The following is a 20624-nucleotide window of genomic DNA, read 5'->3' as shown; positions in this document are numbered from 1 at the left end:
CTGGTCGTCTCAGTTCCTTTCCGATGAGATTGGACAGCTATTGAGCTTTGCATTAATATATTCACTTCTGAGAATAGTCTGTCAACCCACTCACATGCCAAATGGGTTATTTGTTATGAAAGTGAGAAGTAGGTGTTGCTTAAGCCACCACATCAGGACATTAATTGGGACAGTGGCAGGGGAAGGATGAAACTGAACCAGAATTCACAGAAAGTGATATGAAAACCACTCAGCATTCTGTCTAGACTGCCAGCAGCATGCCTGGCTAGAGAGGAGAGCCCTCTTTGTAGGGAAGATTAGGTGAGTAAAGATTAAATGAAACTTCTGTTAATTAGTAACCAAATGGGATGCCGCTATGTGTGCTTTCAAGAGAGAGATAGGATCTGAGATGTGAAATGACTTGGGTAACATGAGACTGTTGAATAACATCATATTCTTGGAGACTGAAGTGCTTGAATTGTGGCTAGACCCAAAAATAGGCATGTGGAGATCTCATTTCTTCCATGTGGTGGGACCCCTCTCCCTGTTGAAGGCAAGCAGCTGTTTTCCCTTAGCTGAAGACYACGGGGATCTCCTTACCCATCCAGCCATGGTGTTTTTCAGACCACTGTGCAAGGACAGCCCAGTCCCCTGTGTCACCGAGGGCTGGCACTGTCAGGACACGCCTGTCAGGTCCAGATGGGCTGGTTGTTGTACGGGCACAACAGGCTCTGCTGGGGAACAMGCTGCCCCCGAGCTCCTGCCTGCCCCGGCTGTGCAATGCGTAAACACAGCTAGGAGTAACCAAGTAGTTAATTTAATCCTCGCATGTAAAGTCAAGCGTGCTCTAATATTGAGGCCAAGCAGCTATTTYGAGATCACAACAGCTTTAAATAGATGGTAAGGCTGTAGTAATAAGCTGGAATAGCCTGCTAGTGTGTTCCTAGTGCTTCTGTAGGAATGACAGACTTTTACTACTGCTAACCAACAAGGGGGAGCAAGTAGTAACTAACCAAGGACTGGTGTCAGCTTTGTTAAACATATAGCAAGTACTGGAATTAACTAAGCTGTTACAAGGCAGTAGTCTAGCAACAATTAGCATAAACCTTGTTAAACATTTTAAGAACATTAATGAGCTCACCTAGAGACCTGAATTGTCRTTTCATACCTGCTTCTTTTCCAGTGGGATCATTTTTTAATAGAAATAAAATGTGATAATAATAACCTTAAACTGTCTTTTTAAGGGTAGAATATTGGATTTTATTACYTCTGAGGAAATATATTGGCAAAACTCTTTGGCTTTTGATTGCTAGTGAGAACATCAACACAATCTTAGATAAGCAGGAACTTGAATTCCAGGTTCCTGTGGGTTTTGTGGGATTGAACACTTGCTTTTATTCTCCCAGCCCTCCGTTTCCATTTCCCTTTCAGGACTGTTGAGATGATCCCATTTGTAGGATTTTCCAAAGACTAAATTAAAAAGGCATTTTAAACAATCAGCCCAACTTTTAATTAAAACCAGTTRCTCAAAGTACCCAAAAATATTTTGTGACTTAATTTCCATTTACATTGAACATAGACTCTAAAAAAAAATCACAGTATCTTTATACAAACAGCTCTTGCAGCCAGAACTGACTATCTGGAGAGCTCTGTTGCCAAGACTGAAAGCTTCACTAGACCATGGAAGTTTGCATAATCAAAGTATTAACAGGACAGTGTCCCATTCCAGAGTTTTTTCCATGTAGTCTGTGGCTGCCACTGCTGCTTGTTCCCAGAAACTGGTGGTTTTTTTATGTGTAAACTAGTTAATTTATTTTTACATTGCCTCTGTTGTGATTTAGRGATTAGTTGTAACAAAATTCCCCTGCATATTTTTCAGTTTAGGGCTTCTGAAAGGGGGAGAATTGCCAAATACCCAGCTGACTGGCAAAAATTGAGCTTCTCTGTGTGGTCAGTTTAAAATTAAACATAAATGGTACAATGTTATCRTTAAAATAATTTAAAACTTCCAGTTGCTCTTTGAGAGCTTTCCTTCTCTTAATGCTTGAACAAATTAAACCTGACASATGTAACCCATGTTTTATGAGGAAWATGGGGCTCAGAGTCTGAGGAAAGTAAACTGGAAGTTTGAGCATGGAAGGAGCARTAGATACAAACCCTCAGCTTTTTGTGGGTGTGCTGGGAGACAGGGGAAGCTTTTTAAAAGGTCAGTGCTGAATAGCAAATGGCTGACACACTCAGATGTTTATCTTACAGCTTTGTCTGCTTCTCTGCAAGAAGTGCTCTTGCACTTCTGAGGGCTTTGTTTGTTTGTTATAAGTAGCTCTAGCTGAAAGTAGAATTCCTTTTTTTTCCTTTTTTTTTCCTTTTTTTTTTAAATTTCTTTTAAAAAAAATTCTTACTGAACACCACAGCACAAACTCTTGAGCTGCTGAGCTATTCTTCGAGGACTTCTGCAAATTCAAGAGTCCTGTGATTCTCAGGAATTCAGTACTTGATCAGTCATCTGTCATGTTTTCAGGATAATCAAGGTTTGAGCTGCTGTTCTTCTAATAAAGGCACACAGTACTGCTACACTTTTTACAACASCTGCTCTTATTTTAATAAAATTRTAMAATCTTGGAATRGTTTGRGTTAGAAAARAAGATCATCTCATTCCAACCCCYTGCTGTGGGCAGGGACACCTTCCACTAGGTCAGGTTGYTCCACCTTYCTGGTGCTACTCTTTGGGAGAGATRTTTTGGATGGAGTTCTGGATTTCCAGTTCTTTGGCACAACTAACCCACTTTAGCAGCCTCACCTCAAGCAGGGGCTTAACTGGCCTTCTCAGTACAAAGCACAATACACTCRATTCTGTGAAAAAATTCCAGAGGAGCTTTGCTAAACAGCCTCAGSCTCTGTGATCCAGCATCTGTCTGTCTCCCTCTGCTAGAAGTACCTACATCTCTTAGGAAATGCATCTGCAGAGCCTCTTCCAGCTCTTCTAATTGAATCACGGAGTCCATAAAGTTGGAAAAGGCCTCCAAAACCATCAAGTCCAGCCATTAACTCAGCACCACCAAGACCACAACTAAGCCATGTCCCTAAGCACCACATCCACATGKTTTTTTATCACTTCCAGGRAGGGCAATTCCTGGGAGAGGTTTCAGGCAAAGCTGCAGCAAACCCCTGACACTTTTTCTGCCTAGGAGAGTCCCTCTAACAGTGCCAGATCTCCTCCCTGCCAGTCCTGGTGCCCRGCTGCCCTGCCCTGGCCTGGAACTCCAATGGGAAACAAAACATTGTTTTCCAACTATTTTTCAGGTTGTCCTTACCAGATCTATTGTGGTGTTTTCCTGTTTACCTCGGCAGGCCTGTGTTGTATTTAAGCAGTGTAGTTAAGTCAGGAAATTCTGCACCTAACAGTCAGTAATTTCCCTTTGCTGACCCAGTTACCCTTCACACTGTGTGAAATCACTGCCCCTCGCTATCACATCGCTATTGTGACCAGTTCCACTGCAGGGGCACAGGCCAACTTTCCATGCCTGGGTGTGAAAACATCCCTGGAGCCCCTGACTGCTCTGGAGAGCTCTGCTGCAGCTCTGGTGCTGTGCTCTCCTCCTCTGCCCCATCCTCCTCCTCTCTCACCCTTGAGACTCCGCACTTTGCACTGGCACGCGTTGGACTCTGCTGCCAAGGGTCACCTTTGGCACAGGAGTGGGAGCTGGGAGCTGGGACAGTTTTGCTTTAAATCCKTGTGCCAAGGCTTGCCAGGGCTCTGTGGTGTGGTGGGAGGAGGATTTGAGAGGAAGCATGACTGTATCCTGGGCTCTGACTCCTCCACCTGCAGGGAAAACCAAATTGTTTTCATAGGAGTGTTGCCTGAAGACTTTGAACCCCTCTTTTTTCTAACCCTTCACTGTGGCTAATACCCATTTCAAAAAAAAACAAAAGGTGTAAATTTAACATTTCAAAACCTAACTGATATCCAGTATTCTACCCTTAAAAGCATTTCACGATCAAGATTAGAATCATCAGTCCATCTTGATGGTTTTAATGTGTGGTCGAGAAGTTACTCGTCTTACGCTGGCATCCAGTCACGTCATTCCCCATAATCTTTCTCTTGTTTTTTTAGCCCTGTTGTTCATAATTTCCTTTCCAAGTTGTTTCTTTATTTGAAATGCCATTTATATTTTGTTGCCTTTTTTTTTTTTTCCAGCACATCTTACATCTTTGTTTTTGTTTTTGTTTTTAATCTTATTTCTGGCGTTTTCCATCGCTCTGTGGCCATGATTGTGGATGTGTTTTGGTTTTTGCCTGCCTTGCTGTTCTCTCGCTGCACTCCCTAGATCCCTGTTGCACAGTCCTCTGTCATGGATGACATTGAGGAGTGGCTCAGTACCGACTTGGTGAGACTCTTTATATTTTCATTTTTCACTTGCACGGTTAACTTTCAATGCATTGCTGAGTTCCTGGTAACTTCTCCTRGTGGGAAGCAGTGAAACTTCCCAAGCAGAGAGTTTGGTTCCCTTTCAAGGGAATATCTAAGCAGGAGAAGTCAGGGTCGCATTCAGCAATTCAATCAAAACACTTTTTTTCTGAGCTGTTTTATTTTCCCTTCTCCATGTGAACATCACAGAATAGCATGTGTTCCAGAAAACATGGGATTCTGATCCCCAAATAGGGAAGCATTAAGTTCAGGCTGAATTTTTCTGCACCAGACTTAAAGCCCAAGTTTAAAGCTGTGTTATTTAGACAGGATCTAAGTTCATGCTTATGTTTGAGGCATGCTTTTAAGAGATGCTGGATCAGGTCTTAAACTCCTTTCAAATTAAGATGTCTTTGTTAAACTAGCTGGCAATCTTGAAATGTTTCATAATTGTAATAATAAAAATTTACAACAGACTCTTTTCAATGTTTATAACTTTCAGTTTCTCCTAAATGCTTATTGTCTGGTAATTATTAAACAAACAAACAAACAAAAAGCAGAATTAAAAGTAGCTCTGCCTTCACCCTGGAKTTTGTTTTGCTGTCCCAACACATAYTTGGTTTAAGCAGGATACAACTAGTACACATTTATTCTGGTTTGTTCTTTTTTTCAATGTAAGCATCTGACTCAAATCAACCAAGTTCATTTTGTGGGGCGGGTTTTGTTCATACTTCTTTTAAACATGGTTTTAGTGAACTGAACTTGTGGTCACCATATCCCCCAAGGATCATCTCCTTCCATTCTACCATCTTCAGACAAAAAACTCCCAACTTCTTAGGGTCTCCCACARCCCCTGGCTGGGAGCTGTGGGATTCAGGCTCCATTCCCCAGCTCTGGAAGCAGAGCTGCAGACACGCTCTGGCACGTCAGCCCTGTGCTCTGGCACTGGAGGAGCTGACTGTACTGGAAGGAAGAAAATCCTCCAGCTCTCCAGAGGTGCCTGAAGTGCTTAAATAGATTCCAGGTTCAGTGTTTGGTTTAGGCAAACTGGCCTGAAATGTCTCTGAAATGTCACTGGGTTSCAGCTGCAGGTAGGTTTGTCAGGCCTCAGTACCAGAGTCACTTAAAATTTAATTACAAACTGGCCTCATTTTGTTAAAAAAATTACAGCAAATGTAGCATGTCCACTCTGCTTAAACAGTAAACTTTTGTTTTTGCGATTGAAATTAATTTGGCAGGAGAGGAGGATCTGATGGAAAGATATGGAGGTAGTTCTGTGCATCTGTCATCCCCAGGATAGTCTTGCTCAAAAGGAACAAAGCAGAKAAGTGTCCTGGAAATGCCTGAGCAAGTCTGGGGATGTCCCTGAGTCCCCATCCCAACCCTATGTGGGTGCAGCCTGTGAAAATTTGAACTGGATTTTTGTTTTTCACTCTGGGTCCCGTCCTCCTTGTTTTGTTAGCRGTTCATTTCAATTCTCTGCTTCCCAGGCAAGGAAGTTGCAGATTAGATTAGATAACTGTGATTTCCTTACCCCTTGTGGGGTACACTGGGACAAACATCAGCTCTGCATGTGAAGAGGCTGCTGTGTGATCCTTTGGAAGCCTCAGTGCAGTAGGAAGCCAGGAGATGCTCAGGYTCTAAAAATCTTTGTGAGGCCAGTCCGTATGTTTCTGCTCCTGGTAGAGAAACCAGGTACAAATACCTTACTTTTTAAAAGCAGGTTCAACATGAGGTTTTCAACTAGTATTTTTACCCATCTTTAACATCCTGATAGATTGACAAGGATGCCTATCCCTGGACTTTTAATTTCATTATTGGAAATGCACATTGAAATGGATGGACTGGTGAAAATGCAGTGACCCTGTGGCATTCCCAGCCTTTGATTCTGATGGACAGACACTAACTGCTGTCAGTATCCTTCATCCAGCTCACCCTGGTCTTGTCTTTGTACAGCATGGACACAGGAAAGCTGTTATATTTTTGTATGAAATCTAAAATGAACTCTCAAAGGAGAAATGTTGACCCCAAACAATTTTGCACGTGTCCTTTGTCAGCTAAAAATGCGTTTTATTTRAAGACACAATGCAAACCACAGTCCTGACTTTTTAAAGCACTGTGTGACAGAAAAGATGCCATCTGGTACAGTGTGTGTGTGACTCACACAGCTCAGATTTGGACCAGAATTACTGTCTGAAGGGGAAACAGCGCTGGAYTGACATTGAGATCCAACAGAGAATGCTAGGCTATCCACCAGCAATCTTCAGAAGCACCTCAGTGCTCACCCTCCTGCTCTGCAGCGCAGTGAGATGTCAGTCCCCACTGGTCTGCTGACATGGGAGCCCTGTGATTTCCCCCGGACACCCTGCTCCGATGGTTAATATGTGGAAAGAAGTGGTGGAAACTGTCCAGTTGTATTAAAGGTGGAGGGGTGACAGGGCAGGGGAAGCACTGCCTGTGCTCACGTGCCTTTTTGTTCCCATTGCAGAAAGGCAACGAACTGGAAGAAGGAGTGACCAGTGAAGGTAAGCAGAGATGCCTGTGGCTATGAGCCATTCTCAGGTTAGTGCTCAGATGGAATTTGCTGTGATCCCTGCTGAGATGCTGCCTTCTCCCAGCCTGATGTTCCCTAGCAAAYGCTTCCATGCTCAGAAAGGCGGGAGGAGAGCATTTCACAGCAAAAGGTTCCTATTTCTGGTGTGGGGAGCCCTCCTGGCTGTAAGTGCTTCCCTGCCATCTTCCTTGGCTGTGCTGTGTGTTTGTACCAGCAGGAATGTGTCCCCAAGCTGCTCAGCCCTTTGGAATGATGTTTCCCTGGTTCTGTCACAGCCGGTGGCATAGTGTGGGTTTGATTCCAGCTGCTGCCTGAGCTCGGGTGTCTCCAAGGACGGCTGTACCCTTTCCCGAGGAAGTCAGGCTGCACCACTATTTTTGCCTGCAAACACAGCCCRACAGGATGCCAGGCCCTGGAATTTCAACCCCTGCCAACCTCTGTCCCTGGGGCCAAACCCACGACCCCCCTTCTTACCTGTCTTCCTTCTGTTTTTTGCATTGCAGAGTTTGACAAATTTTTAGAAGAGCGAGCCAAAGCGGCGGAGATGGTTCCCAATCTGCCATCCCCTCCCCTGGAAGCCCCCACTCCTCCGACAAATCCTTCCAGCAGGAAAAAGCAGGAGCGCTCGGAGGACGCCCTCTTTGCACTGTGAAGATGGCGCGGAGCCGCCCTGCCACCCCTGTGCTCCGCCGGCAAATTGTCACCGTCCGGCCACTCTGTCCTCCCACGGTCCTTGGCTAACAACGACCCCCCCTGTCCCCCCCATTCCATAGTTTGCTTCTCCTTCCCTCCCTCCCCAAATGATCCACCCCCACAAGCTGACTCTTTCTGTTTAAATCCAACACTATTCCTGCCAGACCACGATTCTCCAGCACTCGCTTAATCCCCTCCTTCCTGTCCCAGCTGCACAAAACCAGCTCTTGATGCTGAAAACCCCTTCAGAATGCACGAGTACGTCACACTGGGCTGAAACAAAAGCCCAGGGGGGAGAGAGCAGCCTTGCCCTTCAATTTATGTAGGGATCATCCTCTTCTGTAGGCAGGTCCTGCCAAGTAGACGGCTCTGTCAATCAGCATGTAATTGACTGAGCTGGAATGTTCAGGAGGAGTGTGTCTTTATTTTTAGATAAAATGTTAATGTATTGGCTTTCGTGTTGGATTCGACAGCAAGGAACAACTGTTCCCCTTTCAACATGTGCTTCACAAGTTAAAATCCTTTACTCTCCCACTCACACATCTCCTGGTACCATATGGTGGTCGCTTTTCCCCACTTTCTGTGGCGTTTCATTTCTAAATCTCACAGGGTATTTTTTGCCTTGTGTTTTATCTGGGCTTGCTCTAATTTGAAGCAGTCTGTTGGCCATGTCCAGTAGCTCTGGCAGTTGATAAGGATGGAAAATGCTGGGCTAAATGGATGCTGTAATGATGGCACAGGAAGCACCTCACTCTTCAGGAGACCATTCTCACACAGGAATTTTCCTGGTGTGTTTGCCTTTTAAAATAGTTCGGTTGTTTTCTCCGTACCTTAATTYCTTCTTCAGTGACTGTAAAGCTCTGCATTTGGTGTAAACATCCATGCAGATGGATAGGACTTGCTCACGGATTGGGTGTGAACTGAGGTTCCTGGATTCCCTGCCATGCTTAGTAGGATAGACATGCTGGTTTTTGGGGGTAGGGATGAGGAAAAGAGGCAAAKCTCAGAGCTTTGTGTGGAACGCTGAGGGAGATGGTTACCATGGAGGGATTAGCTGTGCCAGCCTGTGCTGGAGGTGAAACTCCTCATTTCCTTCTAGTCTTAGGCCTGAGAAAGTGTTGAAATGACTGTGACCGTGCTATTTGTAATTTTTGGAATGTCCTTTGATCCCTCTGCCCTTCATTAACTCCCGGCTCCTACGGGGCTGCAGTCTCTGTACAAACAAGAATATTCCCTTGCTTGCCAGAGGCATGGCCAGGATTCCTGCTCCTCTGGGGTTGCCAGAAGGGATTCCAGCATGTGTGCCTGCCTTGCTGGGCTGACAGGCAGAGCTGGAGCAGGCGGCTCCAGCCATCGCCGCGTCCCCCAGCGTGTTCCTTGGGAGGAAGCCAGTGGCGCAGGATGGCAGGATCAAAGAGAGAGCTGAGCAGTGCATGGCAGGAGAATCTCCCATCCTGACAGAGAGGCACTTTATCAGCTGAACGCTTGTGCAGGCAGCAGGTTCCAACCCCTCTTCCTCAGGGTGTTCCTTGGCTTAGGCAACCAGCCACCTCCTTCTGACCTGACATGTCTGAGCTTCCCAGGATGCTGATGTGCGTCGAGCTCTCTGGAAAGTTGTTCTAGGCCAAGTGATAGAAGCTTTTATCTGAGCATGGCATTTTATCAGCCCATACCACACACTCTGGGGACCAGCCCCTTTGGGATGTTGTGACACACAAAGCCTGTTACCAAATGCCTGATTGCAGCACTGATGGACTTTGAGAGCGGACACATTAATCTTTGAAGGGAARTGTTCGGTGCAGGATTTCCAGGCTGTCCCAGGTCAGGTTTCACTCTGTGCTCTCCCTGCTCATCTTGTCTGTCCTGCCCTGCCTGCAGCCTCTTCCAGGATCCCTCCATATGTAGCTGGGCCCAGGCAGGGCTGTCCTGCCACCCCTCTGCGCTGACGTGGCACCTCATCACTGCTCCGAGTAGCATGGCTTACAAGTGAACAGGGAAAACCAGTTTAAGGATGGAGATAACTCGGGATCAAGCTTTTCTCCCCACTTGCTGACACTCTCTCCAGTTGAAGCCTTTCTGTGTGGGTCTGCAGAGGTTTTCTCCCATTCCACCTTCTCCATGGCTAATGGAACATGCCAGGACAGTCTGCCTCGGCTGCATTGCACATTCCTGCTCTCCCCCACTGCCCTCAGTGCTCAGCACAAGGTGAGCTCAAAGCTCAGGGATTGGCACTGCTGGCTTGCTGCAACACGTCAGATGTGGCCACCAGCTCCCAGAAACCTGAGGAGACTTCTGTGGCGACGCTGATTTGATTTCAGACGGCATCTGGTGATCGCCTGAGCAGTCTCGCCAGCACAGAATGAATTGCTGGTATTCCTGTCAATGCAGAAAGCTCCGTGGGTGTTTTAAGTRTGTATTTTCTCTTCTAAATCCTTGAAACACATTGACCCTGTAAATGGCCACATCAGGTGATTCTAAGCATGTTAATCCAGCTTCCCTGCCAAGCCGGAGGAGATAATCGCATTGCTCAGGCATGGGGACACTGTCAGATGGTGCAGAGTGGCACGGATGTCACTGTCACCGAGCTCCCGCAGCGTCCCACTGCGGCTGTGCTGGCCCTTCATCCCCTACCCCTCAGCCAAAAGGTGCTGGGGGTGTGTGCTTTTAATGCTTCTTTCTGTCACACTGAACCTGTCCTGGGACCTCCAAGGTGTTGCKTTAGGGAGAATCCAGTCCCTTCCTGGAATATTCCACAGAACTGTCAGTGATTCATCTCTCCAGCTGGAAGGAAAAGAGATGGAATGAGAAGGCTGGGGCTGGGGGGAAAATACAGACTGTGTGTTGGCAGAGCTCAAGGGGCTCTTTTGGTGTGTGCAGCCTCAGGCAGCCTGTGGTCCCTGCTGACACTCTGCATTATCCTCTGGAAAGTCATGGCACTGCTTGCAGGGAGTGACAAGTGCCATCAGCAGAAGTGGTGGCTTTGCTGGAAGTAGGGCAGCTCCCAGGAGATGCCTTCCTTGGGAGGAAATGTACTTTTGGGAAGACCCAGGATGGATCTGGAGCCCAAATCCACCACACTTGGCTCTCGGGGCTGGAAGCACCAAAGGGAACAGAGTGTGGCAGAACAGGTGATTTAGCCCAAACCTTCTTTAACAAATACAAGAGCTACGCTAGAGCTTCCCAAATGTCCTGTATCAGGATCTCTCATCTTCCCTGTCCTCTTGTGGTCTGCAGAAAACCAGAGCGATGGGAACTGTCTGAAGGAAAGGGAAGGGGTTTTTCACTTCAGGAGACCAACTTCTCAACTTATCCTTCCTCCGCTTTCACTCTTAAGTGCTTCCTCTGTGCAAGTGGGCAGAGGACTCGCGTGGCTCTGATGCTTGCGAGAACAGGGATGGAGCTGCAGCCTGATCCACTTTCCATTAGGAATAACATCCCAGCGCTTTCTAGGCATATTAGGAATCACAGCTTGACACTCAATGACACTAAATTATTCTTGGGGTCCTTTGTAAGTTCTAATCGCGCCCTATTCTAGGTTAAAATATTTATTTTGTCTATATATTTTCTTTCCAGTGTGTTTTTTAACCTGTTAACTCTTCATGTGCTGAGATGTAAGGAATCAATGGTTTCTATTTAAATATATCCTTTGGGTTTTGTTTTTTTTAATTGTTCTGTGTAGATTTCAGCTGCATCTTCGGCAGGTGTAATAGATAACAATGTGCTGTACAGACATTTAGGGTGTTTAGGATGTAGGTAAGGCTCATAGGAGAACTGCTCATAAAAACGTAGCACGGTGTCTCTTAAAGGGAACAGCATAAACGCTGAGACTGGTCCATACTGGGACCCTCACGTAGCCTCCAACATACCTTTTCCCTTCTGATTATCACAGCCTCCATCTCTGGGATGTGCTGATCAAACCAGCTCTGCCATCCCCAGGGCTGGTCTTGCACCTCCACGCTGAAGGAGTCTTAGTGAGGCTTTCTGGTTTTTTTTTTTTCTTCATCCAGCATTTTTTGATGGGATACATTGGCTTTTCCCACTTTGAAATGGAGGACTGGGAGCTGGCTGTGGTGGCGAGATGTTTCCCTCCAGTGGTGGAAGAACAGATCCGGGCAGGGGTGACAATCCCTCTGTGCCCACACCCCGCCAGCACAGCCTGTCCCTGCTCCTTTATTCCCTGCTCTCCTGAGGTCACCTGCAGGGACAGGATGTGCAGCCCAGGAGAGCAAACAAGACAGATTTCCAGCATTCTGTTTCATCTGATGAGTTGTTGAGTCTCCTGCGGCTGCTGGAGTGGGAACTGCTTGTGCTATCTCCATCCCCGTCCATCCCCGTCCATCCCCGTCCAGCTCCGTCCAGCTCCGTCATTGTTTACCTCCTCAGGGCTGACCACAAGCCTTGTGGAGCCTCCCCTTGGAAAAAAACAGCTCAGAACAGTTATTTTTATGGAAATAATGAAGCAATGAGTGGATTTAGAACTGTGTTGGAGGTAACCCTTCCGCTGCTGTGGGTTCCCACCAGCCAAGGAGAYGAGGTGCCCACAACAGCACCTTCCACTCATCCATCCCAAACCACAGCCTCTGGAGCAGGCTGTACCTGCCTGCTCCAGCCCCAKGTTCCCCACACCTCCTCCTCACCTGGAGAGAGGTGAGGCTGTGTATCACCAAGAGCCAGCTGGCCTCGAGCACGGCTGAGCTCTGGTGCTGGTTCTCTTTAGCCCGTGGCAAACCCACTACTCCAAAATTCCCACCTTGCTCCGTGTTTTTATGAGTACGAGCTCCTCATTCCCTACACGTTCCTATGAGCTGTTGTTAACCCTACAAACGTAACCTGTGTAATAGCTTCTCTGTATATTACAGCTGTAGGCTTTCCAGATAAAAGTGGATAATATTTATTTACTGAAGATACTGGATATTTTTTTGTTTGGGAATGGGGTAGGGGGAGAAAGGGGACATAACTGTTTAAAGAGATCGACTATGTAAAGAGAAACAAAATACACAAAAAGCAGAGAAACCCAACACTAAAACATTGCTGTATTCAAGTAGAAAGTGTTTCCGTTAAAGACAAAACAACTGTATTAATCTGCCATTGTTTAACTTGCTCCAGAAATCATCTCCTTGGTTCCTGCATGTGAGATATTCCAATAAATACACTGTTAGTGTGAGCTGGGGGTGCTATCGTCTGTCTCTCAGCTGGGGATTCRCTTGGCTGCACTGCCTGGCCTGAGCACAGGGGATGAGTGAGCACAGGGGGCACGCGTGGCTTTGGGTACCCACCAGATGTCAAAACCRGGAGTCCTCGGTCTCCTCCAGGTGACAGAACCTGGATATTCCCCCTGGGAGAAGGTTTGTCTCCAACAGTTGCTCCCTGCGTGTGTGGTTTATGCTGTGCTCGATGCTGTGTTGCCAGTGCTGCTAAATTGGTGTCCCACTAAATGCTGGCACATCTTTTGAGGGTGACATCAGGCAGGTGCACGGGTGACAACCTGGGTGCTCGGTGGGAACCTGTCCTCCTCGCAGGGCTTAACTCATAGTCCTTGGAAGGCACCTGTGGATCACCACCCTGGTGACCTACAGAGTAGTGGGTGATGTTCCCAGCCCATGCAAGGGCCACTTTCCTGACTCATCAGCCAGGAATTTTTTCCAATATCCCCACCACTATGGCAGTTTTGATGGGCAGAGAAGGAGGAGCACCCATTTAGGAACTCCAGAGAAGTGGCATTGGCYAAATCTGAACCAGTTTGGTAGAATGGTGCCCTCCGTGCTGCATGTGGAGATCCAAGCTGATCRTTTAAAGCTGGGAAAGGGGTGTGGAATAGCTGGAAAGATGGGATTCCCCTCCCTGTAGCCACATATTAGCATTAAACAGCCCTGCCCCAGCTTGTTTACCCCGCACTGATCATGTGCCTGGCTCCATSTCGGATGCTTTCAGGGAGGTTCCTGGCCTGGATCTGTTGGGAAAGGTGCRGAGCTGCTGCTGCCCTGACGAGGCAGAATCACACAAAAAGCACCGGTTCAGAAATGTCCAGCAGGAGGGACGGTGGGAACGGGGCCTGTGGGAGTGGGGGATGTGGGAGCGAGGGGACTGCTCCTTGCAGGGGCTTCACCACATTGTCCTCTGCAGCCCCATGATGACACTCGTGAGGGGAAGATCCCTCTAGCCCCAAATTCTACCTCCAGCAGGGCCAGACAGGGTGCAAAGGCAAGAGTGTGAGAGCAGGGCAAGCACATGGGGAGTGATTCAACTCGCCAAAATGAGCATGGCTACCCCAGATTTGTGAGCCCTGATGGGCTTCTTTTCTCCAAACCTGCTCCCGCAGTGACGGTGCAAACTCCCAGCATGGGCTGGGGGCTTCCACACATCACTGCCCTGCACCGTGGGCTGCCAAGCCTGGGCACAGAGCACAGCACTGAGCCCATATGGGCAGAGCCTCGGGCAGGCTGCGTGCCAYGGCTTTCTGATTTGGATGCCAGTGCAAATAGGAAATGACCACACGTGCATTTACCTTTTTCCATTTCACCTGGGGGTAAATAAACCTGGAACGGGGGGGGGCTGCACTGGAAGGCCACCAAACCTGGCTKCATCTTTCCAAGCTCTGGCTCAGGAAGGGACAGTTGGCAAAGCCGAATGACAGGCAGTGAAGGAGTGTCTTTTGAATCTGTTTGCGACACAAATTAATGATTAACGTCGCGCTCTGCCAGAGCAAAACAACCCGCAGGGCAGGCAGGATGCCAGAGGCTGGGCACGGAGCATGGCACGCTGCTTCCAGCGCAGGACTAAGGTGCGCAGGCAGGTGGGAAACATCAYTTTGGGAGAGCCGGGCTGGCTGAACGAGAGCGCAGCAGGATGGGGGATGCTCCGTTCGGAGGCTGCCGCGTTCAGGCGCTCCCATCCCGGAGTGCGGCTCGGGGAGATGCTGCACCGCCCGAGCCCCGCGGAGCCGCGCCAGCCCGCCCGGCCGGCTCGGTGGCCGGAGCCCAACCATCSCGGGGCCGGTTTGTTTTCTGTCTCATCCTGCGGTTTCCTCCCAGCCTGCGCTCAGGAAAACGTCTGAGCGACTCCGGCGCGACCACGTGGCCCGTCCGCCATCCCCGCAGGACTGACATGATGTAATCGCGGGCCCCGAGCCGTGATGCAGAATCACTCCACTCAGGGCCGCCGCGCTTATTGGCTGCGTGGCCCTGGTCCTACGGGCGGGGTTTTCCCTGCTCCGCAACCCAGCGCACCCCCGGGAGCCCCACCCCGCGTGGATTCCATCGCCCCCAAAGCCGCTTCGTCCTGCCCCGGTGCGTGGAGGGTGCTGCTGTTTGCTGGGGTGTCCTCCTCACCCCGGAGCGGGGGAAGCATCACCTGGGGGCTCCCGGCGTCCACAGACCCTCAGGAGGGGGATCGGGGAAGGGATCTGGAAAAGCCCCGGTTCACACGCAGCTTGTGTGAAAATTTAGCTGTGTTTACTTGTGTTATTTTCCCCGTCTATGTTTATGTGTGATTGTCCCCCTCTGTGTTTATGTGCGTGATTTTGCGCCCTATTTTTCTCAGGAAAGGCTGTGCCCCGGATCTTGCACAGGTTATTAAAGGTCTGTGACCCCCACGCTTGCACAAGGCTGCTCTACATCTATGGGGCCACAGCACATCCATCTCTCCAGCCCTGGAAACCTSCCCTCTCCTCCTGCAGCCCACAGACTGCTCCAAGGGAAGGGAAATCCCACTACCACAGAGCTTGGCTTCTCACCAGTGACCCCAATAAAAATGGGGGGGAAGCACACAGTCACCTGCTCGTCCCATGGCAGGTTGTGGATCTCCAGAGGGTTTTCCCTCAGTGATGTTTGCTGTGGATGAGGGATGTCGGAGCAGCCGATGGTGCCCCATGTGTGGGTGACGCTGCCCCGGCTGCTGGCACGGAGCTGAGCCAGGATTCCCCGGGCTCGTCCCCAGCTCGGGCTCAGGTCATTGTCCCTGGACTGAGGAGGCCGGAGTGGGGGTGAGGGTGCAGAGGGCACCATCAGGGCTGTGCACCCCCAGCTCTGCTCTGTGTTGTCCCCAGTGAGCCCTGGGGTGCTCCGTGCCACACAGGGGATCCCTGCATTGCAGAGGGTGCCTGCTGTGCCACCACCTGGGAGCCACTGAGGCCAAAGGGAAGTCTTTAAGGTGCAGCCAGGTTTAATGAATTCCCAGGTAGCCTTAGACTGTGCTTGGTGGCATGGAAGAGAAGAGGGCAAACTTCCAGGGAGCTGATGTCCTAAATGAATCCCAGCAGCAGGACAAAGCATGTAGCTCTGCAGGGCACAGGCCATGGCATTGTCCTGGCGTGAGACTCCCACAGCACTGACCCCAATGGCACCAGCATTTGTCCTGGGTACCACGGCTGATGGCCCCAGGAGGGTGCACGGGTTCAGCTGAGGCTCACAGGGCAGCACTGGTGTGTCCCTAAGCAGGGGTGACAGCTGCTCCCACCCTGGGCCRTGCCATGGTCGGGCAGCACAGGCGGGACGTGCTCTGAGCCCTGGAGCTGGGACAGGGCAGGCACAGGGCCTTTGACAGGTGGCTCAGTGGTCCAACCTCGCCCTGGCACGTGGCCTCCACGAGGTGCTGAGGCTTCTGCAGCCATGGCCACCATGTCCTGCCCACACTGGCCCTCCCTCCTGCTCCCTGTATGCCCCGCCAGGGACTGAGGGCCCTAATGCCCAGCCCAGGTATTTAGAGCCCAGCCCAGAGATTTGGTGCCTGTCCCCAGCACTGAATGACGTCCCTGGGGCTCAGTGATATCCCCGGGGATCGATGAGTTTTCCCGGGCTCAGTGTCTGTTCCCAGGGCTCGGTGCCCGTCCCCAGGGGTCGGTGACATCCCCAGGGGTCGGTGACATCCCCGGAGGACAGTGTCCTGCTCTTGTTGCAGCCTGCGCTTCTCCCTGCTCAGCTGCTGGTGCACCAGCTCCCTGTCCAGTACCGCCGGACCCTGCCCGGTGTCGCGGGGTCCCTGTCCGGTACCGCCGGACCCTGCCCGGTGTCGCGGGGTCCCTGCCAGGTACCGCCGGTCCCTGCCCGGTGTCGGGATCCCCGCTCGGTGCCGCCGCGGGTCCCGGTGCGGCGGGGCGGTGCGGGGAGGCGGCGCTGGGCGGGCCCCGGTGGCGGACCCGCCTCCATCCATCCCCCCCGCCCTCCCCGCCCGGTGGCAGCTCCGGGCACGGTTCGCGGGAGCAACTTGGCGGCTCGTCCCCGTGGTGCCTGTGCCCGGGCCAGCGCGGCCATGGCGGGCGGGCGGCCCCGCTGCCGCTAGAGCCGCCCGAGCCACCGGAGCCACCGAGAGCCACCGGAGCCACCGGGAGCCACCGGAGCCGCCGGGATGAGCGCTCTCGCCTTCGACGACGCGGCCCTGGAGGGGCTGGCACCGTCCCTCGGCCTCTCCGGGGCCAGCGACATCGACACGGCCCTGCTCAGCGACATCGACGGTGCGTCCCGGCGGGGACGGGATGGGGCACGGCCGGGGCTCGGGCACGACCGGCACCGGGCTGGGGGCATTACCGGGGCTCGGTGCATGGCCGGGGCTCTGGGGTCGGCGCTGTGCTGGGGTTCGGTATGACCGGGACCGGGCTGTGGCATGGCCGGGACCGGGCTGGGAGAGAACCGGGGCTCGGTGCATGGCCGGGGGTTGGGCACGGTGCGTACCGGGTCTTGGTGCATGGTCGGGACATGGCTGGGGGTATGACCGGGGCCTGGGGCACAACCGGGGCCGGGATGGGGCTATAACCAGGCTCGGTGCATGGTCAGGACCGGGCTGGGGGTATAACGGGGTCTCGATGCGTGGCCGGGATCGTTGTGGGGGTGTAACCGGKGCTCGGTGAATGGTCGGGCGCGCTCGGTGCATGGCCGTGGCCGGAGAGTCCGGGCTCGGTGCACGCTCAGGGAACTCGGTACCGGGACATGGCCGGGGCAGCGGGACCGGTGCACAAGCAGGTCTTGGTGCGTGGCCGGCGGACCGGGCTCGGTGCCGGGCCCGGCATGGGGAGCGGGGGACACCGGGCTGCTGGAGAGCGGGGTCGGTGCAGAACCGCGCTGGCTCCGGTACCGGGGCCGGTCCACAGCGAGGGGCGGGGGGAGGGGGGCACCGACACCCGGACCCTGGGCTGGAGGTGCCGGTACCGGGACAGCCCCGACGATCCCCCCCCGTTCCCGGTCACAGCATCGTGTCGCCGGTAGCCCCGCCCCATCCGTGACGCCACCGGCGGGGGTTACTCTCGGTCATTCCCTCCTGGGTTCTCCCAACCAATTCAAGCGGCGTGTGGCGAGATGGGGCGGCTCTGCTCTAGCCCCGGGGCTGGCACTCGCCAACACCCCCTCCCCGCCGCTGTGGGTCCGTGGGGTGGGGGTGCTCCAAGGGGGCCCATTCCCGGAGGAGAACCCACTTCCCAAAGGAACACGTCCCTCAAAGSGACCCACTTCCCACCACCACAGCACCACGTGCGCTGAGTTCAGTGTTTCCAAGGCTTTAGCAAAGAATTGGGGATCCCAAAACATTTGAGATCCCAAAAAAATGGGGATCCCAGCCCTCGGCAAGCCCCACAGCTGCCTCGCCACGTGCTCCACCAGCTCTGCAGGTTCGCGCCATCCGGCACAGCCGGTGGAACACGCGCTGAACCTTCCACCTCCTGCCCCACTGTGTGGTCCGTGGTGGTCTCCTCTGAGAACTGGGATGGAGATGGCATCCCAGGTCTGCAGGTTCATCCCRGTAGCAGTCGGGGTGGATCAAAGCAGATCCAGGTGCCACCTGCTTTTCTTGGCCAGGTTCTGGCGTGGGCAGGGAAGCAGGAGCTGTGCCAGGGCTGAGGGGTGCCGTATGGGATGAGGTTTTCCCACTGTGGGGTTCTGCTGTGCTCCTTTGTATCACAGCGAGCCAGGACACCTCGTACCCCACAGTTCCCCCAARTGGGTTTGTCACGGGTCCCCGGTTGGCCATGGGTTGTCCCTTGTCCCTGTGCCAGCCCTCGGGTGATGTGGGATGTGTCCCCAGGGATGTGGGTGCCCTGAGCCCCCTGGAACCTTCCAGGACCCACAGCCCTGTGGCTCTGCCCCACAGGGTCCCACGGCAGTGCTGGAGATGGCACTGCTGGGTGCCCGTGTCCTGCTGATGGCCTGGGTGGCAGCGGGGGCCACAGCACAGAAACACCTGGGAGATGCCAGGAGGGGGGGACAGCCCTGCCCACCCGCAGGCTGGGAACAGGGAGCGGGGGGGCTGAGGGAGCACCCCCTCTCTGCTGCCCCAGACTCTGCTCTGGACCGCGAGGGAGCTTTGGGGGATGGGGGAGGGTCTCTTGAGTGGACGGAGGGCTGGGACCCCCTGGAAGGACCCTGGGAGCCGCACCCACACAGGGCARGGCGCCGAGGGCTGGATGGTTTTGGGGTGCAGCAGAGCTGTGTGCAGACCCCGATCRTCGCGGGGTGACTCCCGGGCAATGATTGAGGGGCGTCACACCGGGCTGGGGGGCTCGGGGGGCGATGGGGCGCGGGCAGAGGGGCTAACGGAGCGTGACCCCGAGTAACCGCGGGCGGATGGCGGCGGATGCCCGCGAGTAACCCGGTGCCGGGCTCACCTTGGGCGCCGGGGGCTGTCCGGGGGCGGCCGGCGGGCGCGCAGGCGGCGATTGGCGGAGTCGCATCACCCCACCGCCGGCCGCGCTCCAGCCCTGGCGCGGGCAGCGCGGGGAGGGCGCCGGGGAGGAGGCGAGAACATGGMTTTAAAATATCCCGGGGCCTCGTCGCTGCCCGGCACGGGGCTGAGCGGGGGTCGCAGCCTCCTCCTGGGGATCCCCCTGCTCCCACCCGCATGGAGAGCACCTTTAAAGGTACCCCCGCCTCGCCTGGCGGGGTCACCGCCGTGCTGCCTCTCGGAGTGCTGCACCCCGCGGGGACGGGGGTGTCCGGGGGCTGTGTGGCTCGGTGGGGCTGTGCGGGGGCGGGGTGCTTTGGGGGTAYCCGCGTGGGGGTACCCCGAGGTCTGTGAGTGCAGCAGGGCTGTGCCGGGGGTACCGGAGTGCGGGGGATCCTGGGGTGTGGGATGAGCCTGGGGGGACCGGGATGGGGCATCCCTGCGTGGTGGGAGGTGTCCCAGGAACCCCGATGTGTGGATGTCGGGGTGTGTCTGTGGGGCACCCACGGAGTGGGGCAGACCACCCTCGGGCTGTTCTAGCCCCGTGCTTGCCCAGCTGCCCTCCTGAGGGGTGTTGTTATCAAACACACTTGGCACCAGGGTCTGGCACCATCCTGGGGTGCCATCCCACTGTCCCTGTCCCAGCACCCCCTCCCCTTGAGACAGGGGCTGATTTGGGGCTTGTCGGGGTTTCCAATACGGAATAAATGAATGAGCTGGCACAAGTTCCCCTCAATATCAGAGACAGGCTGAGATGTGCCCTGCCACTCCCAGCCCAGGCTGAAAACCACTGACTGCTGTTGGCAGAGCCCGGACACCCCACTTTGAGTGCCATGCCTCAGTTTCTCCGCTGGCAGGATGGCAGGGAGGCTGAGAGGAACAGGGCACAGCAGATCCATGGGCTCGCAGGGAATTTCGCCCCTGGATTATGGGGATCTGGCCCCAAAATGCTGCGCTGCGGGGAGGGCAGCAGGGCCAGCACAGGCCCACCTTGGGGGACACGGGACAGCAGCTGACAGCCCGGGGGGTGTGTTTTACAGACATGCTGCAGCTCATCAACACGCCGGACAATGACTTCTCGGGGCTGTTCGACTCACCGTTCAGTGCCCCGSACAGCGCCGTGCCCCCGGGGCTCCCCTCCACGCCGGGCACCCTCAACACCTTCCTGGGTCCCAGCAAACCGCCGCCCCCCGCCGCCCCCACCGGTAGCGCCTACGCGGGGCCCCCCGGCATGGCCACGTTCGGCCCGCAGCCCCCGGCCCCGCTCCTGCCGGCGCCAGCGCTGGGTGTCAAGGAGGAGCCGCCCGTGGTGCCCAGCAGCCAGCCCCAGCCCCAGCCCCAGCCCGG

General features: G+C 53.5%; 2 protein-coding genes across 3 annotated transcripts in view; both read left to right on the top strand.

Moving 5' to 3' along the window:
* Positions 1 to 12798, top strand: part of TOM1L2 (target of myb1 like 2 membrane trafficking protein) — a 54791-nt gene extending 41993 nt beyond the window's left edge. Inside the window, exons 13-15 of one of the 2 annotated variants that reach the window (XM_057381319.1) lie at positions 4308 to 4367; positions 6876 to 6912; positions 7445 to 12798. In XM_057381319.1, coding sequence (XP_057237302.1) covers positions 4308 to 4367; positions 6876 to 6912; positions 7445 to 7593 — 246 coding nt within the window. In that variant the 3' untranslated portion in view covers positions 7594 to 12798. The remainder of the gene's footprint in view (positions 1 to 4307; positions 4368 to 6875; positions 6913 to 7444) is intronic. The other variant, XM_057381320.1, reaches the window with a different exon arrangement.
* Positions 12799 to 16693: 3895 nt separating this feature from the next.
* The window catches only part of SREBF1 (sterol regulatory element binding transcription factor 1), a 10810-nt gene continuing 6879 nt past the window's right edge, over positions 16694 to 20624 (top strand). Inside the window, exons 1-2 of the mRNA XM_057381287.1 lie at positions 16694 to 17082; positions 20318 to 20618. Coding sequence (XP_057237270.1) covers positions 16977 to 17082; positions 20318 to 20618 — 407 coding nt within the window. The 5' untranslated portion in view covers positions 16694 to 16976. The remainder of the gene's footprint in view (positions 17083 to 20317; positions 20619 to 20624) is intronic.

This window comes from Malurus melanocephalus, unplaced genomic scaffold (assembly GCF_030028575.1).
Source record: "Malurus melanocephalus ecotype Western Australia unplaced genomic scaffold, MMel_1.1 scaffold_504, whole genome shotgun sequence".
NCBI lineage: Eukaryota > Metazoa > Chordata > Aves > Passeriformes > Maluridae > Malurus > Malurus melanocephalus.
Note: the sequence above shows the minus strand (reverse complement) of the source record. Positions and strands in the feature narration are given on the sequence as shown.